This window comes from Artemia sp. Qi Xiang Cuo, chromosome 9, assembly GCF_049724085.1.
Source record: "Artemia sp. Qi Xiang Cuo chromosome 9, ASM4972408v1, whole genome shotgun sequence".
NCBI lineage: Eukaryota > Metazoa > Arthropoda > Branchiopoda > Anostraca > Artemiidae > Artemia > Artemia sp. Qi Xiang Cuo.
In genome coordinates this window covers 39,322,973-39,342,308 of record NC_142802.1, presented here as the reverse complement: position 1 = coordinate 39,342,308, position 19,336 = coordinate 39,322,973, and the positions used below count along the sequence as shown (strand labels likewise).

Here is a 19,336-nt window from a genome sequence, read left to right as displayed (position 1 = left end):
AGATTGATATGTTCACAATAGGTGAGTATCTAAATTTTCCTTCTGCAGAGAAACAGAAGTTGAAAGCAGAATCAAACCCAGTTTTCCACAAGCATCAGAGGGAAAATGAAGCTCAACTAGACTGGTTTGCTTTTTCGTATGTGGCACAGCAGAAGCTAATGACTCAATTCATTTGAGAGAAAAGAAAAATTTCAACAACTTCTTGCAAGTATCCATATAGTGTTTGAATTAAGTCCAGTTGTGACGCCTTCACCAGGGCAAGGTTTGAACAATTCAAAGCACAATGCATGTAAATTGCAAGTCAACACTGCTGCTGTATCTCTGTTTGAGCACCCTTGTACAAGCCAGATATGCTACCCCTTCCATCCAAGCAAATTCCAACTAACTTGCTCATGTCTATTCCAAACTCTAAGTAGAGTTTAATAATCCACTTTGCAAAACCTACGCCAGTCAAGTCATTTGCAGTGTCAAACTGCAAAAAAACCTTTCTTCTATTCGATGATAATTGTTGAAACAGACAACAAGAGCAAGCTCTTTTTTTATGTTATGTAACTTGTCTCATCAGCCAATATAAAAAAACTGTAATTTTTGCTCTCCATGGAAAATTACTGCCACATAGAATCCCCCTCCCTGAAAGATTCCCTCCAAACATTTCCATCCTTGCTGAAAATTGTCCCAGAAAAATTTCTTGTGTAAAATTCCCTCTGGAAGATTCTCTTTACTTTAATTTGAATTTCTTTTTATTCATTTCTGATTGTTTTTCAAATCATGCCTGAAATCCTCTCCTCTCATTGGAAGCTTTTTTCCAGAAATCCTCATCCCTCCAATGAAATGTGTTCCCCTGCAGAAAACTCCCGCTTGGGAAATTTCTCCCATGCAATAATCCCAACAGATAATTCCATAAGACAAATAAAATGAATTCCATATTTGAATTCTGGTAAATTCCTGTATGGAATATTTTCCCTGGAAAATCCCCTATGAAACTCCCACCCAACAGAAAATTCTTCCCATTGAAAACTTCCCACCAGAAGAACGTCTGTGTATTTCCCAATTGCAAATACTATATGTAAACAATGAGCTAATCTCGTTTGACATTTCTCTAGGTACTGTGTGGGGCCATACCGTCCCCGGAGGCATAGTTGTTGGATCTTTTCAACTATGCTAAATCAAATGGCTATCTTGAAATTTTACAATGTGTCTTTCTTCAAATTTTTATTGGATGTCTTTGGGGGAAAAGGGGGCATGGAAAGGCAGCTAGTTGCCCTCAAATCTTTATGGTCACTTAAAAAGGCCACTAGAAAATTTTGATTTCCACTGGAATGAGCCTTCTCCCAATCCTCTAGGACCATTATTTTAGTACTATCAGCCCCAAGGAAAAAAAACAAGTAAATTAACATTCATCTGCAATCTTTCTTTTGGCAAAAACTAGAAAATTCTATTTTTTGCAGATTGGGACTGAAACCTTTACAGTAGTTGTATCTGATACAATAAAATATAATGGTGTGATTATCATTGAGATCCCTTGACCTTTTTGGGGTGTTCCCCTTTTTTCAAAAATGAGGCAAATTGTCTCACATAAAATATATGTATGGAATTAAGGACCCGCTTGATGCAATAAAGATTAAGTGTGAGGTTTTAGTTCAAAAGACTCGAAATTTTCTTGAATATAGAAAATTATCCTGTTTTTTGAAAAAATCTAACTGATGTTAACCAATTGATGCAGATGTTTGTATTAATTGATAGTTCTGGTCTTGTTAATTGAAAGTTGTGTCTTTATATTTTATACTTATTGAATGTACTCCTCATAGTGCATCCCGAGAGAAAATAAAAGTATTATTATTATTATCTCACTTGCAGTTTGTTAGCATGAACAGTTTGATAAATGTGCCAGTAAATACATATTTCATGAATGTTATGCTTTAAATTCAATTAACATAATCCCCTACCATTTTATTAGGCTTAGGCTATATTTGATAGAGCGAAGTTCGTTTTAAATCAACAATATTATACATCTTTCAAAAGTAGTAGGGATAAATTGTGAGTCAATAAAACCAGTACTATTGATAAATAACATGTGTTATAAATGCATGCTGGTACCATTTTTTTTTTTTTTAGTGGAATATGTTCAACTTTCACTCTAAAAAAAATTGTAATATTAACATTATGGTATTGATGGTGCAGCAGGCTACAGCAAAATCTACATTTGTGGTGCAGCAGGAAAATTCATTTTAGCCTATGAAAAATTCATTGGGTAGAATCCTAGTTTAGGGACTTCTGGCTATCTTGGAAAATTGCCTAGGTGAATTAGAAAAAAAAACTTTCACAAATGAATCCAGGGCCAAAAATATGCCCTGAGAAGGTATTCCCAAGCTACAAGGGGAAGACCAGCTCAGGTTAGCCACAGCCCAGGTTCGTCATTTGCATGTAACTAGGGAGCCATCTATGGAAAAAACTCCCATAATTTAGCGTTTACGTTGCCATCTAGTAGCGAAAGTTTGGATGTATCCAACTTTGAGTTGAACCCCATTTTCCAGGTTTTGTATGGTAAGTTGATTTTTAGGGCTTGGAGAGTAAATTTTTGTGCTAAAGAAAAATGAAAAAGTAGATCTCTAACGTAAAGGTAAGAAATTTTTTTTATGTCGATAGAAACGTCTGAGACTTAATAAACTATTAATGATAGACATTTACCACCATCTACGATAACAACTGGAAAGTGCTGATTTTTCTCCGAAGAAGGAAAAAGCCCACGTTCGCCACAAAAAAACCAGCCCTGATTCGCCACTCTAGGACTGGCGAATCTGGGCCTGGCAAACCTGTAAAGCTAAATTTTTGCAACATACTTCATTGATATTTGCTTCATATTTCGTCAGATACACTCGATAAAGAAACGACAATCCAGTATACTTTAGCCTGGAAAATTCAATATGGTTGGATCAAACCTTGCTTGGCCCAGAAAAATAGCTTGGTGAAGAAACTAAAAATAAACTTAAATTAAAAATAAAACAGCTGGTCAGAGCTGCTGTAATCAAAGCTATTGTACAGAACAAGAAAACAGCTGCAAGAAAACATGGAATACCACAGACAACTCTGAGGGGATACGTCACCAAGGCTGATAAACAGTATGTGGATATTGAGCTTCTAGCTCTCTCATTTTTCTCACCACTTTATTCTACAATGCAGATCTTTACAGAAGAACAAGTAAATGCTCTTCCTAAATATTTGCAAGTCGTGTGCCATACGCATTATGGTTTAACACCACTTGAAGTTCGTCAGCTTGCTTAAAGTTATTCTCTTGCAAAAGGACTTATCATCCCAAATTCATGGACAAGTAAATCAGTGACAATCAAAATGCTGCAGGTGAAGATAGGTACCACGGTTTTATGGCAAGACACCCATATATTACTATAAGAGAGCCTGAAGCAACCAGTCTCGGCCATGCAACTGTTTTTAATCGTGTGACAGTTGGGAGATTTTTTGAAAATCTTTGTGACGTGTACTAGCACCACAAATTTACAGCGCAAAATATTTCAAATGTAGACGAAGCTGGACTATCAACAGTCCACAAGCCCGGGAAAATTGTTGCAGCAAAAGGAGAGAAACGGGTAGGCAAGGTAACGTCAGCAGAAAGAGGACAGAATACTACTGTGTGTATTTATTTAGAATATTACTATGTGTGCAGTTATGAACCATTTTATCAATCATGCAAGACCAAGTAAGGCTAATCTTGTGCTTCTAATACTTGACAATCACATTAGTTATTACAGTAATGAATTGCTTGACTTAGCCAATGAAAATTGAGTTGTCATGCTCACCGTTCCGCCTCATACAACGCTTAAGCTGCAACCACATGATAGGTCACTTATGTTTTCTTTGAAGGTTTTCTACAAGAGGGAATCTGTGACTTTTATGACAGAACGTAAATACGAGAATATCTCAATGTATAATATCTCTGAGCTTTCTGGAAAAGCATATCCCAAAGAAGTGACCCCAGAAAACATAGTCAGTGGCTTTTGCTACACTGGCATTTTCCCTTTCAATCCCGAGATTTTCAAAAATCAGGAGTTCCTCAGTTCATATGTCTCTGATTGACGATCAAATTTGAACCATGGTGCCATGGAACCTCAATCACCCATTGCTTCTTCTGCTGATGATGATGTCGCTAATCAGCCCACGAACCATGAGAATGATATCCAATCATAGGCAGCGCGCTAGCGCTGCCTAAGTAAAGAACGATGTGGGCACAGTGTGTTGTTGTTTTTTTTTTCTCCATACCAGGGCACTTTGTATCGAAGGAGTTGTCGTAGAAACTTTGAAAAGGGCTCATTCGATTGGAAATTAGAGTGGCTAGTGCTTTTTTTAATAGTCGAAAGTGATTGGAGGGCAACTAGCCCTAACCTCCCCACCCCCACGCCGTCATTCCCCCAAACACATCCAATCAAAATTTTTAGATAACCAAATTGTTAAGCGTAGATTTTTTCCAGATAGAAAAAATCTTTTTGAGGAGGACACTCCCCCAAAACCCTCGGGGCAAGGGGTCTAAGTTATGCCCTGAGGGCATATAAGATCAATGTTGACAATGTACAGTTTATTATTTTTTTTTTCTTTAAAGCAGGGCACTTCATATAGAAGGGATCGTCATAGAGACTTCAAAAGGGACTCGTTCGATTAGAAATCGAGAGTTCTATTGCCCTTTTTAATAGTCGAAAATGATTAGAGGGCAACTAGCCCCCCCCTCACGCCAATCATTCCCCAAAACACATCCAATCGGAATTTTGAGATAGCCATTTTGTTCAGCATAGTTGATTTCGAGATAGAAAATGTAATTTTGAGGAGGACACTCCCCCACAACCCTCAGGGCAAGGGTTTTAAGTTATGCCTTGGGGGCATATAAGGTTTATATAGCAGGCGTTGTCGTAGAAACTTCAAAACAGGCTCATTCGATTGGAAATTCAAAGGGCTAGTGCCTTTTTTAATAGTCGAAAGTGATTGGAGCGAAACTAGCCCCCCCCCCCTCACGCCCATCATTCCCCCAAACACTTCCAATAAAAATTTTGAGATAGCCATTTTGTTCAATGTAGTTGATTTCCAGATAGAAAATACGTTTTTGACGAGGACACTCCCCCACAACCCTCAGGGCAAGGGTTTTAAGTTATGCCCTGGGGGCAAATAAGATTTTTATAGAAGGCATTGTCGTAAAAACTTCAAATCAGGCTCATACAATTGCGAATTCAAAGGGCTAGTTCTATTTTTTATAGTTGAAAGTGATTGGAGGGTTACTTATCCCCCAAGACCATCATTCCTCCAACCAAATCCCATCTTAAGTTTGAAATAGCTATTTTGGTCTGCGTAGGCTGGTTTAGTTCCAGACAGAAAACATATTTTTAGAGGACAGTCCCCCAGAGGACACTCCCCCACAACCCTTGTTGTAGAAACTTCAAAACAGGCTCATTCGATTGGAAATTCAAAGGGCTAGTGCCCTTTTTAATAGTTAAAAGTGATTCGAGGGCAACTAGCCCCCCCCCCATGCCCATCATTCCCCCAAACACATCCAATCAAATTTTGAGATAGGCATTTTGTTCAGCGTAGATGATTTCAAGATAGAAAATGTGTTTTTGAGGAGGACTCTCTTCCAGAGACCTCTGGGCAGGGGTTTTATTTTGTGACCTGGGGGCATATAAGGTTTGTATAGAATGCGTTGTTGTAGAAACTTCAAAAAAGGCTCATTCGATTGGAAATTCAAAGGGCTAGTGCGATTTTTAATAGTCCAAAGGGATTGGAGGGCAACTAGCACCCCCCCCCCGAGCCCATCTTTCCCCCAAACACATCCAATCAAAATTTTTAGATAGCCATTTTGTTCAGCATAGTTGATTTCCAGATACAAAAAATGTTTTTGAGGAGGACACTCCCAACTATTAAAAGGGGCTAGTGCCCTTTTTAATAGTTGAAAGTGATTGGAGGGCAACTAACCCCCCACGCCCCTCATTCCCCCAAACCCATCCAATCAGAATTTCGAGATAGCCATTTTATTCAGCGCAGGCTAGTTGATTTTCAGATAGAAAATATGTTTTTTAGGAGGACACTCCCCCAGAGGACACTCCCCCACAACCCTCAGGGCAAGGGTCTCAAGCTATGCCCTGGGGGCATATCAGGTTTTTATAGAAGGCGTTGTCGTAGAAACTTCAAAACGGGCTCATTCGATTGGGAATTCAAAGGGCTAGGGCCCTTTTTAATAGTTTAAAGTGATTGGAGGGCAACTAGCCCCCACACCCATCATTCCCCCAAACACATCCAATCAGAATTTTGAGATAGCCATTTTGTTCAGCGTAGGCTAGTTAATTTCCGGAGAGAAAATATGTTTTTTAGGAGGACAATCCCCCAGAGGACACTCCCCTACAACCCTCGGGCAAGGGTTTTAAGTTATGACCTGGGGACATATAAGGATTTATAAGAAGGCATTGTCGTAGAAACTTCAAAACGGGCTCATTCGATTGGAAATTCAAAGGGCTAGTTCCCTTCTTAATAGTCAAAAGCGATTGGAGGGGAACTAGCCCCTCCCCCACGCCCATCATTCCCCCAAACACATCCAATCAAAATTTTTATATAGCCATTTTGTTCAGCGTAGTTGATTTCCAGATAGAAAATATGTTTTTGAGGAGGACACTCCCCAAGAACCCTCAGGGCAAGGGTCTTAAGTTATGTCCTGGGGTATATAAGGTTTTTATAGAAGACGTTGTCGTAGAAACTTCAAAACAGGCTCATTTGATTGGAAATTCAAAGGGCTAGTGCTCTTTTTAATAGTCGAAAGGGATTGGAGGGCAACCCGCCCCCCCCCCCCACACCCCACGCCCATCATTCCCCCAAACACATCCAATCAAAATTTTGAGATAGCCATTTTGTTCAGCATAGGGTAAAGGCACCGATGATTCGACAGTGCAATTTCGGAACCACTGTCGAAATTTTCCTTCAAAACGGGATAGCTCTGCTTAGCCGTGACTTAGAGCGCCATCTCTTGGAGCCGTCGTTATATTTCGACGGTGCGAAACGTGGACACTATATCTGGTACACCCAGATAAGAAAAGAACATTCAATTCAGTCAATTTCCTGTTTTCGACACGAAAGGAGCCCCCGACAATTTTTCAGGTATGTAATGTTCAAACTGTCATTACTTGGTTATTTATTGCAAGAAAAAGTTGGGATAAGTACCAATGTGTCAAGATACATCTGATCTTCTCTGAAATGTAGCCACATTAGCTTTTTCTTGATAAAATTTAATGAAACTTGCAATAGAAATTGCATTGTCGAAACTAGGTTCCAAGTGTCAAAAATTCTTGTTCAATGTAGTGGAATACCAGGCAGACTAAAAATGTTCCTTCAGCCGCATTCAAGTGTAAATATCGGCTTCTATCAAGGGATTTATTTCTTTGGCGAATATCTCGCAGTAGCCTTCTTGAAATTTTGGACAGACAGCAACAGGCCCTCTCAAAATATAGGTGACTTTGTCGAGACTTCACTGAACAAGTAAAACAGATGAAAAATAATAGGTGTCGAAATTCCTGGATACTGATGCCATAGGCACCATAGCTGTTAAATTTACAGGTACTTTCTGTGCAATGAGAGATTTTGATGATTATTATTTCTAATAATATTTCAGATGAAAGAACATTTAAACAAAAGGTTTTTTTTTAAACTTTGAAGTTTTACTTACAGACACTGGATTTTTCCATCATTTATGCAGGGGCATAAATTGCTATGGGGCAGAGGTGGCAGTTGCCCCCCCAGACCTCGTTTTGCCCCCCCCAGATGTTTTTTAGATTATACCCTTATTTATCCTTCATCTGAATAAAAAATACAAATTTTATCGAATACAAAATCTTATACGAAATGACGCGTAGCCCGGAGCCTTGTGTTTTCTCTAGCATTGTCAAGTAAAGATAGTATTGAATGAATTCATTTGTTGAATAAGACTGTACGATGAGTCAGAGAAAAATAATCGATATTTTTATACGTAGTCAACCGGCTAAAAAAGCTAAGTTGGTGGATAGTGTAGCAGCAACCAAGGCAGCAACAGAAGCTGGCCCAAGTGAGGTGTGTAATTTTGCCATTTATGGTTTGACTAATATAAACTTATAGCCTTTGCTTCATGCAATAAATTCCATGCAATTAATTTATAAATCGTAAATTTTGTGGGGAAAATCATATAACCGAGCATATAACAAACAATTATAGATACATAGGTGTCATTCAAGGCGGGGGGGGGCAGGCTAGGACTTCAGAGATGACTACAGGGACTACAGCCTGACTTATCAGACAAGATTTATGGCAAAGAGTTTTGGAAGAGCTTAAGGGAATGAAAGAGCATTAAATGCTTTTGTAAGGCCCAGCCATTTTTGCTAGGCGGCCGCTCACCATTATTTATACCTCTTGTTATATTCTCACCCTAGAAACTGGGTATGGCGCAAAAAGGGAATGAAAAAGAGCTAAAATACATTTGAATTAACAGTTGTAGTACAAATAGCGAGATGCCACTTCAAAAAAAGCGAGGTGCCATATTTTGTTGGTAGAATTCTGAACTTTCCAGACGAAGCACAGTCAAAACTAAAATTTTTGAAGTGGATTAAAATGGCAGATCATACTTTGAAACGGCCAAATGTTGACGACATTTACACTGTGAACAATGAAGAAATCTTTGCTGGGCTGGTAAAGCTGACAGGAAGCAGTCCATTCCAGATAGCATTTGGAGAAGCTATTCCTGAAGCATAAAGGCAACATTGTGAAAAAAAGAAGAGTCATGTGACCTAGGTCACATGATTAGGCCTACACTCCATGTGATTATCCACGTTTGTTCCTATATTTGAAACACTTTTGTCGGTTTTTTGATTCTACTATCTGAATGGTGTTTTATACTTTTACAAATTAAACGAAGTTGAAGAGAAACAAAGAAACGAAGTAACAAGAATAGGAACGTCGAATATACCAGGTTCTGTCCACAAGCATTCCCCAAGTATTTCGACACGTGTCGAATTGGGTTCCGACTTGCGTCGAAAACAGGTTGTTGTATTTGTGTCGAATTTGTAGGTGAAAACGCTCCGATTTCAGAAAATCGGAGTTTTGTACCCTTTTATGATAAAACTTCAAATGGCTAATCAAACGGTTAGATTCCTAGATGCTTTTCCTACACTCTCAGACCCTTTTCAAACCAAAATTTTTAGATTAAGCCTTCTTGAGTAGGAAAAGTGTTTTTTTTTACAAAAACTGTCGAATCATCAGTGCCTTTACCCTAGTTGATTTCCAGATAGAAAAAAGATTTTTGAGGAGGACACTCCCCCACAACCCTCAGGGCAAACGTTTTAAGTTATGCCCTGGGGGCATATAAGGTTTTTATAGAAGGCGTTGTCATAGAAACTTCAAAATAGGCTCATTCGATTCCAAATTCAAAGGGCTAGTGCCCTTTTTAATAGTTGAAAGTGATTGGAGGACAACTAGCCCCCCCCCCGCCCATCATTCCCCCAAACACATCCAATCTGAATTTGGATATAGCCATTTTGTTCAGAGTAGTTGATTTCCAGATAGAAAATATGTTTTTGAGGAGGACACTCCCCAAGAACCCTCAGGACAGGGGTCTTAAGTTATGTCCTGGGGTATATAAGCTTTTTATAGAAGGCGTTGTCATAGAAACTTCAAAAGGGGCTCAGGACAACTGTTCATTAGAATATTGAGCTTCAAAATCCGTTATACTTTCATATTGACGAATTTGATGTAGAAGTTGGAGGAACAAAAAGTTTATTACAGTACTGTAAGTGCTGGTTTGAGACCACATCTTACTATATAAATCTTCACATTGTTGGCTATTCATGTTGGAGAGCTTGAAAAGACGTTCGAGCCCAAGCCGTTTGAATCGACGAATGAGAAGCACTAGGGAATGCATATTTATCTCTAGGCAATGGTAAAGGTTTGTGGTAATAAAATTCTCGTTTTAAGTTTTTAAGTTCTTTATTAATCAATAAAAAAAAAAAAAATTTGACAAAACTATCAAATTAATTACCCACAGTGAGAATAACTCATGTGTGGGTTTATATACACTCAACAATAAATAACTAATACTATCTCCAGATACCGTAATAAAAAGATTGCTCTTCAACTCTCCGTACGGTAACAACAAACAAAGTCCGCAAAAAATCAAAGTAACCAAATAAATAAAATGAAATGAGGAGCATCAACCCCAAAAAACAAATCAAATTAATAATTACTAATTAAATGATTCATTAATCTAATTTTATTATTAACCAACGAATTATTCAAATCTATAAAACTGAAATTTATTCCAATTATATATAATACTATGCCTTGGTGAAAAACGGGATCTTTCAGATTTTATTAAAGCCTGACGGACAACAGAACTGCCACGGGTCCAATATGCATGCAAAACCCGATTATCATCCTGAAAAAATTATTATGCAAATAAAAATACTCAGGCAAAAGACCTTGAACGTGTTTAATCATATAAAGAACAGAATAGAAAGAAGAGAAAAGATCCAGTGGAAGAATATTTAAAATTTGATACATACTTTGTGTTGACGATTTACCAGAGTAAGAAAATGGGCTAGGCAGGACATTTTTCAATAGACGCAGAGCTTTATTTTGTTGTCTCTGAAGAGGAAGAATATGAGTTTTACAAGGATTCAAAAAAATAATGGGACAGTAATTTATATATGAATGCACTAGAGAATGATAAAGAGATTTCAGGGCAAAAAACGGCAGAATAAATATCAGATGATTCATCATACCAATATTTCTTGCCAGTTTCATTCGAAGATAAATTGCATGTCTTTTAAATGGTAAACTTGAATCCAGTATTATCCCGAGATATTTAATATCATCAACTCTTTCAATTTCAATGGGTAGGCTTTGAATATTAATCATCATAATTTCCGGTGCTGTTTTCCCAGTACGAGAAAAGATGATGAATTTTGTCTTAGAACAATTAATAGTCAATTTATTTCTCGAAAACCATAAGATAAGCCTCGGCAGTGCTGATTCCAACCTAAGCTTCAAAGATCTAGAGTCGGGGCTGCTGACATTGCATGCCGTGTCATCGGCGAATAATATGTTAAGGCCAATATCATTGATGCTATTACTGATATCATTAACATAGATAAGAAACAGGAGTGGACCCAAAATAGAGCCTTGTGGGACTCCGACTGACTGAGATTGAGATACTGATGAGGAAGAAGTATCACCTTCGTCTACATACTGATTTCGGTTTTTTAGGTATGACATTACTAAGTCATTAACTGGGCCTCTTATACCGCAGTTATCAAGTTTAGTATGTAGTATTTTATGGGAAATCGCATCAAATGCCTTTTTAATGTCAATAAAAATTGTAGCAGGAATATCACCTTTGTCGAGTGTGTCATGAACAAACTGAATCATTGCCATAATCGATTACTCAGTAGCATGAGACTTCCGGGACCCAAATTGCATCGGACTAAAAAATTTAGATCTCATTAGAAAGCTGACTATACGGTTATATAGGCACTTTTCAAGCAACTTCCCAAAAGTAGACAGGATCGAAATCGGCTGATAGTTTGTTGGGTTCTTCGGGTCTCCTCCTTTATACAAAGAGATAATTCTTGCAGACTTGAAACAAGAAGGAAATCTTCCGGTTTTAAAACAGAGGTTGAACACATGGGAAAGCGGGTTTACAATATTTGGTGCTATGCACTTAATCAGATTAGTCAATTACCCATCGGTCCCTTGCGAAGATCCATTCTTAAAAAGGTTTGTTGTAAGTAAAAGTTCATCTGGGGTTACAGGAGTAAGAAAAATGGAGCAATTGAGAGATGGGGGTAGATATGATTGAAAGTCCTCTCCAGTTTCATTATCCAGATGACAGGCTAAGTTGGTTCCAGCAGTTGACGCGGTTTCCTCGACAATATTTGCAAAGTGTATATTTAATGTATTGATAACTTTCACTTTCCCTGTAGCCAGTTTAGCTCCATCTTCAGCTTTTAATTAATCATGAAGATCATGGGTCTTATGCTTTCCTAAGCACTTATTAATTATTTCCAATGTCTTCTTGGGGGACCCCTCTGCTTCAAAAAATGCTTCGGTAAATTAATGACTTTTTGCTGCTCTTAAAACTGTTTTTAAATAGTTTTTGTGCCTGCAAAATTTATCTAATTTAACTTCAGATTGAGGTATTAAGTATGCCTTGTAAAACAGATTCTTATTTTTCATTGATACCAGCAATCCAGGAGATATCCAAGGCTTAATCGGGTTTATACTATTTCTTCTTGATATTTGACGGAGAGGGAAAGCATTATTGAAACAACGTTTAAACTGATTCACAAAACATTCAGCAGCAAAATCAGGGTCCGAAGACTCTAAACAAGAAGAAAAGTCACTTGAAGAAAGCAATACTTTAAGTTTACTTAAGGAAACATAAATGTCTACTTTTTAGGACCCAGGATCTACAATGTCAAATGCAGTAAACAACACGACCAAGTAAAGATAACTGCTCAAGAGGAGAAAGTTTGCCATTGTAAAAAACGCGCCGTACGTTTTCCATAAGCCAAAGATAAAACTGTGTTCCTTCACTTCCAGTAACACGCTTTTTCAGGTGTGCCAGAGGCACGGAGGCACAGCCAGAGGCACGAAGGAAGGGACACCTGCGAGGGTCAGTTATTAGCCCCTTGGTTGGAGCATCATGTAGTGTGACTTCAACAGTAAAGTACCAAGAAAATGCTCTCTACCTGACTGTTCCAAGGCTTCAAAGATTGCCCTTGAATCGTTAAATTACTCATTTTATTACTTATCTTGCTGTTCCTGGACAAACATCAATTTTGGCAATTAAATCATAATCAGAACATTTTTTCTCCCGATTTTACTAATGGTCACAAAAACTCGTTTTCCTCGTAAAACTCATAAAAACTGAAAACAATTAACTTTTGTTAATTAAATTATTTGCGTACATGACTTGCTTGGTAGGTCAAAGTTTTGTAGGTCACGGTGGGTCACAGTTTCGGTAGGTCACGCGACCTTTCCATTTCAATACTTAGCTTACACTGGAATTATAGCACCGTTTCAATGATCAATGAACTATCGCCTCTTAGTCTGATTCCTTATTGAAATTCCTTCATTGCAGAGAAGCTAGTGCTTATAGCTCCAAGGGTTAAATAGTCAGAAAAATTTCTTGACATCTTGTTTGATTACAGGAGGCAATTGCATGTTTGATGATAAAATAATGATATAAGCTTGCCAGAGAAATGGATAGCCATTTAACAAGAAATGAAAAAAGGAATGGGTGTTGCAAATAACTTAAAAGCGTGAATATTTCGGAACTTACTATATTGGCACTTTAAAAAAAGAAGAAAAGAAATTTGGGGGGGGCGGGCCCCTCCGCCCTCCCCTGGATACGCTACTGCTTGTGCCTTACTTAAGCAGAAGATTTACTTTGCAAGGTTTCACTTTTATTTCATAAACATTATCAAAGGTCAGTGCCCTCTGGAGAGAGGAGCAGCAGAGGATGGTGCTTCAAAGTATCTTCCCAGGAGATCATTAAGGTTCAAGATGTACTCTGATGTAAGTCTAGGAGCAGTCCAGTACACGAGGAAACATGTTAAGAAAACAATTCTTACTTCATAATATGCAGAATCGTCCCAGTTAACATATTTTGCAGGGGGGGGGGGGCCTTTATATTCACTTCTTTCCTTGTATTTTCAGTTTTTCTACCACTCTTTAAATATTTTTGTATATTTTCTAAGTTTTGAAAATCCGTTGTAAACAAACACCCAAGCCCCATCTACCTAATCTAAACTAACCTTACTTAACCTAAATTATCAGTATTGTCTATTAGGATGTTTTTGATAGGTGACATTGATGGTGTCTAACTACAAATTTAGATTATTTGAAAACAGAAAATGAAGTGGAACTCATATTCAAATTTCAGAATTTTGTTGAAAAAAAAAATGTACAACAGTGAAAGAAGCAAAGATAAAGGTTCTCCCCCTGCAAAATATGTTAACTAGAATTATTCTCCATATTATGAAGTAAGATTTTTTTTTTCTTAACATGTTTCCTTATGTACTGGGCTACTTACACCTGTGCTCCTAAAAGTCTTATTTATTGGTAAAATTCTAGACAAGCTACTTTTTGCTATCTTGGAAAGTGGTTAGGTTAGGAAAATAAGACTTTCATTAATAAACCTAGGGCTAAATGATACTCCAGGAAGGTATTGTCAAGCTACTATGTTGACCCTCTTCTCATTTCTATGTCTTCAAAGTTTTGCCTATCTGACAGGTCTATAGCCTACCTATTGGAATTTTCACAAATCTGCATTATATCCAAATTTTTAATTTCTTTTTTGCAGGTTTTAATTCTGAAAATGCAAACCCTGTTATTTGAGTAAAGTTTTTTGCCACATCAATGGTTTTTTCCTAAATTTAGGAAATGTATTTGTGAATCTTTGAAGTCTCATAAATTGGGATTGAGCAGTTGCAAAGCTGAAAGCAAGATTTTGCTTTTAAAAAACAAAGAAATTTAAGGTCATAAAGGTCAGTGCCCTCTAGAAGAAGGAGTGGAGATAGTTACTTCAAAATACCTTCCTGGGACACTCTATAGCCTAGCGTGTAGAACCATCCCTTAAAGTTTCATTTTCCTAACCTAACTACTGTCCAAGATAGCAAAAAGTAGCTTGTCCAGAATTTTACCCATTTATCTAATTCAAACTAGGCTAGCCTACTTTCCAAGATAGTAAAAAGTACCAAAACTAGAACTGCTACTTCATTATGAAGCTCATTCAGCCTATTAAAAAAGTAAATGAAAGTGGTTTACACCTAGTGAATCTGTTGAGCACAATTTTGGGTAAAATTCTACTTTAACTAGGTACTTTTGGCTATCTTTGAAAGTGGTTAGGTTAGGAAAATGAAACTTTCAGGGATGGGTCTACAGGCTAAAGTATGTCCTGGGGAGATATTTTGAAGTACCTACCTCTACTCCTTCTTTCTCTAGAAGGTCCTGAAATCTGCCTACATGACAGGTATATACCTATTGATATTTTGACAAAACAACTACTTCACCTTAATTATCAGTTATTAGTTTCCTTTTCTCTGGCTTTAGCTCTGAAAATCCAATTCCTGCTATTTGAGTAAAATTTTAAGCCATATCAATGTTTTTTTCCAAAATGTATGTCCTGGGAAGGCATTTTGAAGTACATAACTCTGCTCCTTCTCTCTCTAGAGGGTACTGACCTTTGATGACCTTTAAAAATCTGTCTGTTATAAAAGTGAATCCTTGTCAAATAGATCTTCTGCTTAAATGAAGTAAAAAAAAATTGTTTTCAGCTTGACAACTTTGCTCAATCCCAATTTATAAGGTTTTAAAGATATGTAAATACATTTCCAAATTCTGAAAAAAAAACATTGATATGGTTTAAAATTCTTTTCAAATAACAGGAATGGCATTTTCAGAATTAAAGCCAGAGAAAAAGAAACTGATAACTGAAAATTTAGGGAAAATGTTGTTTTGTCAAAATTTCAATAGATATAGACCTGTCATGTAGGCAAATTTCAAGACCCTCTAGAGGGAGATGAAAGTTTCATTTTTCTAACCTAACCCCTTTCAAAGATAGCCAAAAGTAGCTAAAGTAGAATTTTACCACTTAGGCTGCTTCTTTTCATCAGACTTATTTGATACACCAAGAGGTAGCAATTTGTAGAGGGCTGCCACAATGGTTAATTGGTAAAGTTCTACGAAATCATATTATTGAGTTAGGAATAAAGTTAATACACTATTTGACGCCTTTTTTATGGGTATTTTTACTAAACTACGAATTTATCGTTGAAATTAATTTACGCTCCCCCCCCCCCTATAGCGGAGCTAACAAACCTAACCAGGTCGGGACATATATAGGGGGGGGGGCTGAAAACTATTTACAATATAAATGCGGATTATATTCGGAATCAGCATGAAAAAAGGCATCAAACTTTACCGGTTAATTCCTAAAGTGTTAAAATTGCCCAATTCTGCATGCTAAGCAGCAATTTTTGGTGCTACAGTAAAAACAAAGGTCAATATATACCAAATCATATTATTGAGTTAGGATAAAAGTGAATACACTATTCAATGCCTTTTTTATGCTGATTACGAATATAATAAGCATTTCTATTGGAAATTAATTTCAGCCCCCCCCCCCCATATATGTCAATTCCGGGTTAGGTTAGGTATACCCTATATTGGGGGGGGGGCTGAAATTCATTTCCAATAGAAATGCTTATTATATTCGTAATTAGCATAAAAAAGGCATCGAATGGTGCATTCACTTTATTTGAAACTCAATAATATGATTTGGTATATATTGACCAAAACAAAAATTTGCATGTATCATGGTATAATTTCAATATTGGAACTGATATTTGGACATTTCTGTTTATTTCCAGTTTTTTCAACCATCTACCTTTTATCAACTGCTTTTCCAACCATCTGCTTTTTCAGTCATATCTAATGTAAATTTGAAGGTCAGGGGGGAGGCAGGCAGCTGCCCCCCCTACACCCATGCTGAATTGGTATATATCGGGGTGGGGGGCTAAAATTCATTTCTGACAAAAATGATTAGGCTATTATATTTGTAAAGAGCATAAAAAAGGCATCAAGTGGTATATTCACTTAAGTTTTAACTCAATAATATAATTTGGTAAATATTGACCAAGAAGTGGAGGTAGATACTTCAAAATACCTTCCCAGGACATGCTTTAGCCTGTAGACCCATCCGTGAAAGTTTCATTTTCCTAATCTAACCCCTTTCCAAGATAAGCAAAAGTAGGCAAAGTAGAATTTTAACCAATTTTGTATGATGTAAAAATTATTTTTTAAATAGCCTAGCTGATTTTTGGTCAATATATACCAAATCATATTATTGAGTTTTAAATAAAGTGAATACACCATTTGATGCCTTTTTTTATGCTGATTATGACTATAATAAGCATTTCTATTGGAAATGAATTTTAGCCCCCCCCCCCTATATAGGCTATACTTAACCTAACCTAACCCTGAATTGGCATATATAGGGTGGGGGCTGAAATTCATTTCCGATAGAAATGCTTGTTATATTCGTAATCAGCATAAAAAAAAGGCATCGAATGGTGTATTCACTTTAGTCCTAACTCAATAATATGATTTGGTATATATTGACCCGATTTTCTTCTGGAGGGTGGGATTGTAAATAGATAGGTCTACCCAAAATAGCCTAGCCTAATATGAAAATCAACTAAAATGCTTGAAACGGTAAATGCAATTGCCTTAGTACATTTGGCATACGCCACAACAGGCTGGATTACAAGGACGTTTCAAAATGTCTTCTGAAGCTTGATTTAGCTGTAGGATTTACAGTGAGCAAAATAAACACCTTTACTTTAAATTCAAATTTCTCGCTTACATTGGGTGCTGTCAAAGATTTACAGGCAGATTATTTTCCGCGGTAAAAAACTACCCAATGAGTTTAGACGGGTCTTTGCCTTGTTATATAAGTGATAATAACATTGGTAACAGGGAAAGGGGCAATCATCTCTGTCGAAAAATAAATTTTTATGTATTTCTATTAAAAATTTAAAATAAATCCTTGCACCAAAATTTTTTTGTAAATTAGCATCCCTGGGCTAGACTTGCAAGCAGCTGCAGATTCGCTTGCCTCAGAAATCTAGTTATGTTAAGTAAAAAACACAGAAAACTATTCTTAGACAGAATTGGGATCTATTTGAATAACCTCACATTTTCATACCTTTATCGGGGGATAGCTGAAGACTTGACTTTTTTTATTTGCATCAGTTGTGCCAATTCAAGGAAATTAGGGACGGGGGTCAAAAAACATTTTGATAATCTAGGAAGGGGCAATTGTATTGTTTATAAAATTTTTGCAATAAACATCACTCAAAGCCATTTTCTAGTGAAAATTTAAAAAGAACTTTTTTCAAAATTTAGGTGATGGGCAGAAAACTGAGGGCGGGCATGTGTCCTTTCCCACAATTTACTTACATGGTAGATTTTAGTCTCCGCAAACACTTGTGGTATTTTTTTGGGGAGACTTCAGAATTTTTTTTTTTCAGAGTTTCAAGCAACATTTTCATTTGAGCTGTTCTGTCTGTCCGACTAGGATTTTTAATGCACAAAAAAACTTTTCAGCAACATTAAAGAAAGGAAGAGAATATCCAAATGTTACTGTCAATTTCATATTTAGGTTCCGATGGTGCTGTTCGTTGAAAAAATAAATGTCAATAGTTAATAGCAACAATGTTTTCAAAATCGGTGAGAATTGACCACTTCCACTCCTGGTCGATTTGGTTTCCACCTCAAAATACTTTTACATACTTACCAACATAGGTTTGTAGAAAATTAAGCTGTATTGACTGAGCTGGTCAAGGGTTAGCAATTTCAATATATTTGTAATTGTCGAAATCGAAATGAAACCAAATTTGGACCCCTTGCTCATTGAATTGAATGTCAATTAAGTTGTTTTCAACGGCATATTCAGGTCTCTCTTCATACACAACGTTCTTCCGATTCCACATTCTACTAAGCAAAGACAATATAAGGTTTAAAGACAATATAAGGTTTTTATTAAAAGCTTTGTCGTAGAAACTTTAAAAAGGGCTCATTCGATTGGAAATTCAAAGGGCTAGTGCCCTTTTTAATAGTCGAAAGTGATTTGAGGGCAACTAACCCCCTCTCACGCCCATCTTTTTCCCCAAACACATCCAATCAAAATTTTTAGAAAGCCATTTCGTTCAACGTAGTTCAAAGTTCAGAAATTAGGTCTTTGAGGATGATAGCCCCCCTCAGAGCCCTCGGGGCAAGGGTTTTAAGTTATGTCCTGGGGGCATATAAGGTTTTTATAGACATCGATGTTGTAGAATCTTCAAAAAGGGCTCATTGGATTGGAAATGAGATGGGCTTGTGTCCTTTTTAATAATCGAAAGTAATTAGAGGATAACTAACACCCCTCTCACACCCACCATTTCCCCAAACACATCCAATCAAAATTTTGAGATAGCCATTTTGTTCGACGTGGTTAAAAAGTCTGGAAATTATGTCTTTGAGGATGACACTCCCCCCACAGACCTGAGGGAAAGGGTTGTAAGTTATGTCCTGGGGGCATATAAGTTTTTTTTTTTAGAAAGCGTTGTCGTAGAAACTTCAAAAATGAATCATTCGATTGGAAATTGAATCGGCTAGTGCCCTTTTAATAATCGAAAGGAATTGGATGGCAAGTAACCCTTTTCTAACGCCCACCATTTTCCTAAACACATCCAATCTAAATTCCGAGGTAGCCACTTCCTTCTACGTT

At 37.0% G+C, this 19,336-nt stretch overlaps 1 protein-coding gene across 1 annotated transcript in view; it reads right to left on the bottom strand.

Moving 5' to 3' along the window:
- The window catches only part of LOC148948636 (uncharacterized), a 55,985-nt gene extending 38,574 nt beyond the window's left edge, over positions 1 to 17,411 (bottom strand). Inside the window, exon 1 of the mRNA XM_089094023.1 lies at positions 17,303 to 17,411. Within this exon, the coding sequence (XP_088950149.1) occupies positions 17,303 to 17,311 (9 nt within the window). The 5' untranslated portion in view covers positions 17,312 to 17,411. The remainder of the gene's footprint in view (positions 1 to 17,302) is intronic.
- Between the last annotated feature and the right edge of the window lie 1,925 nt (positions 17,412 to 19,336).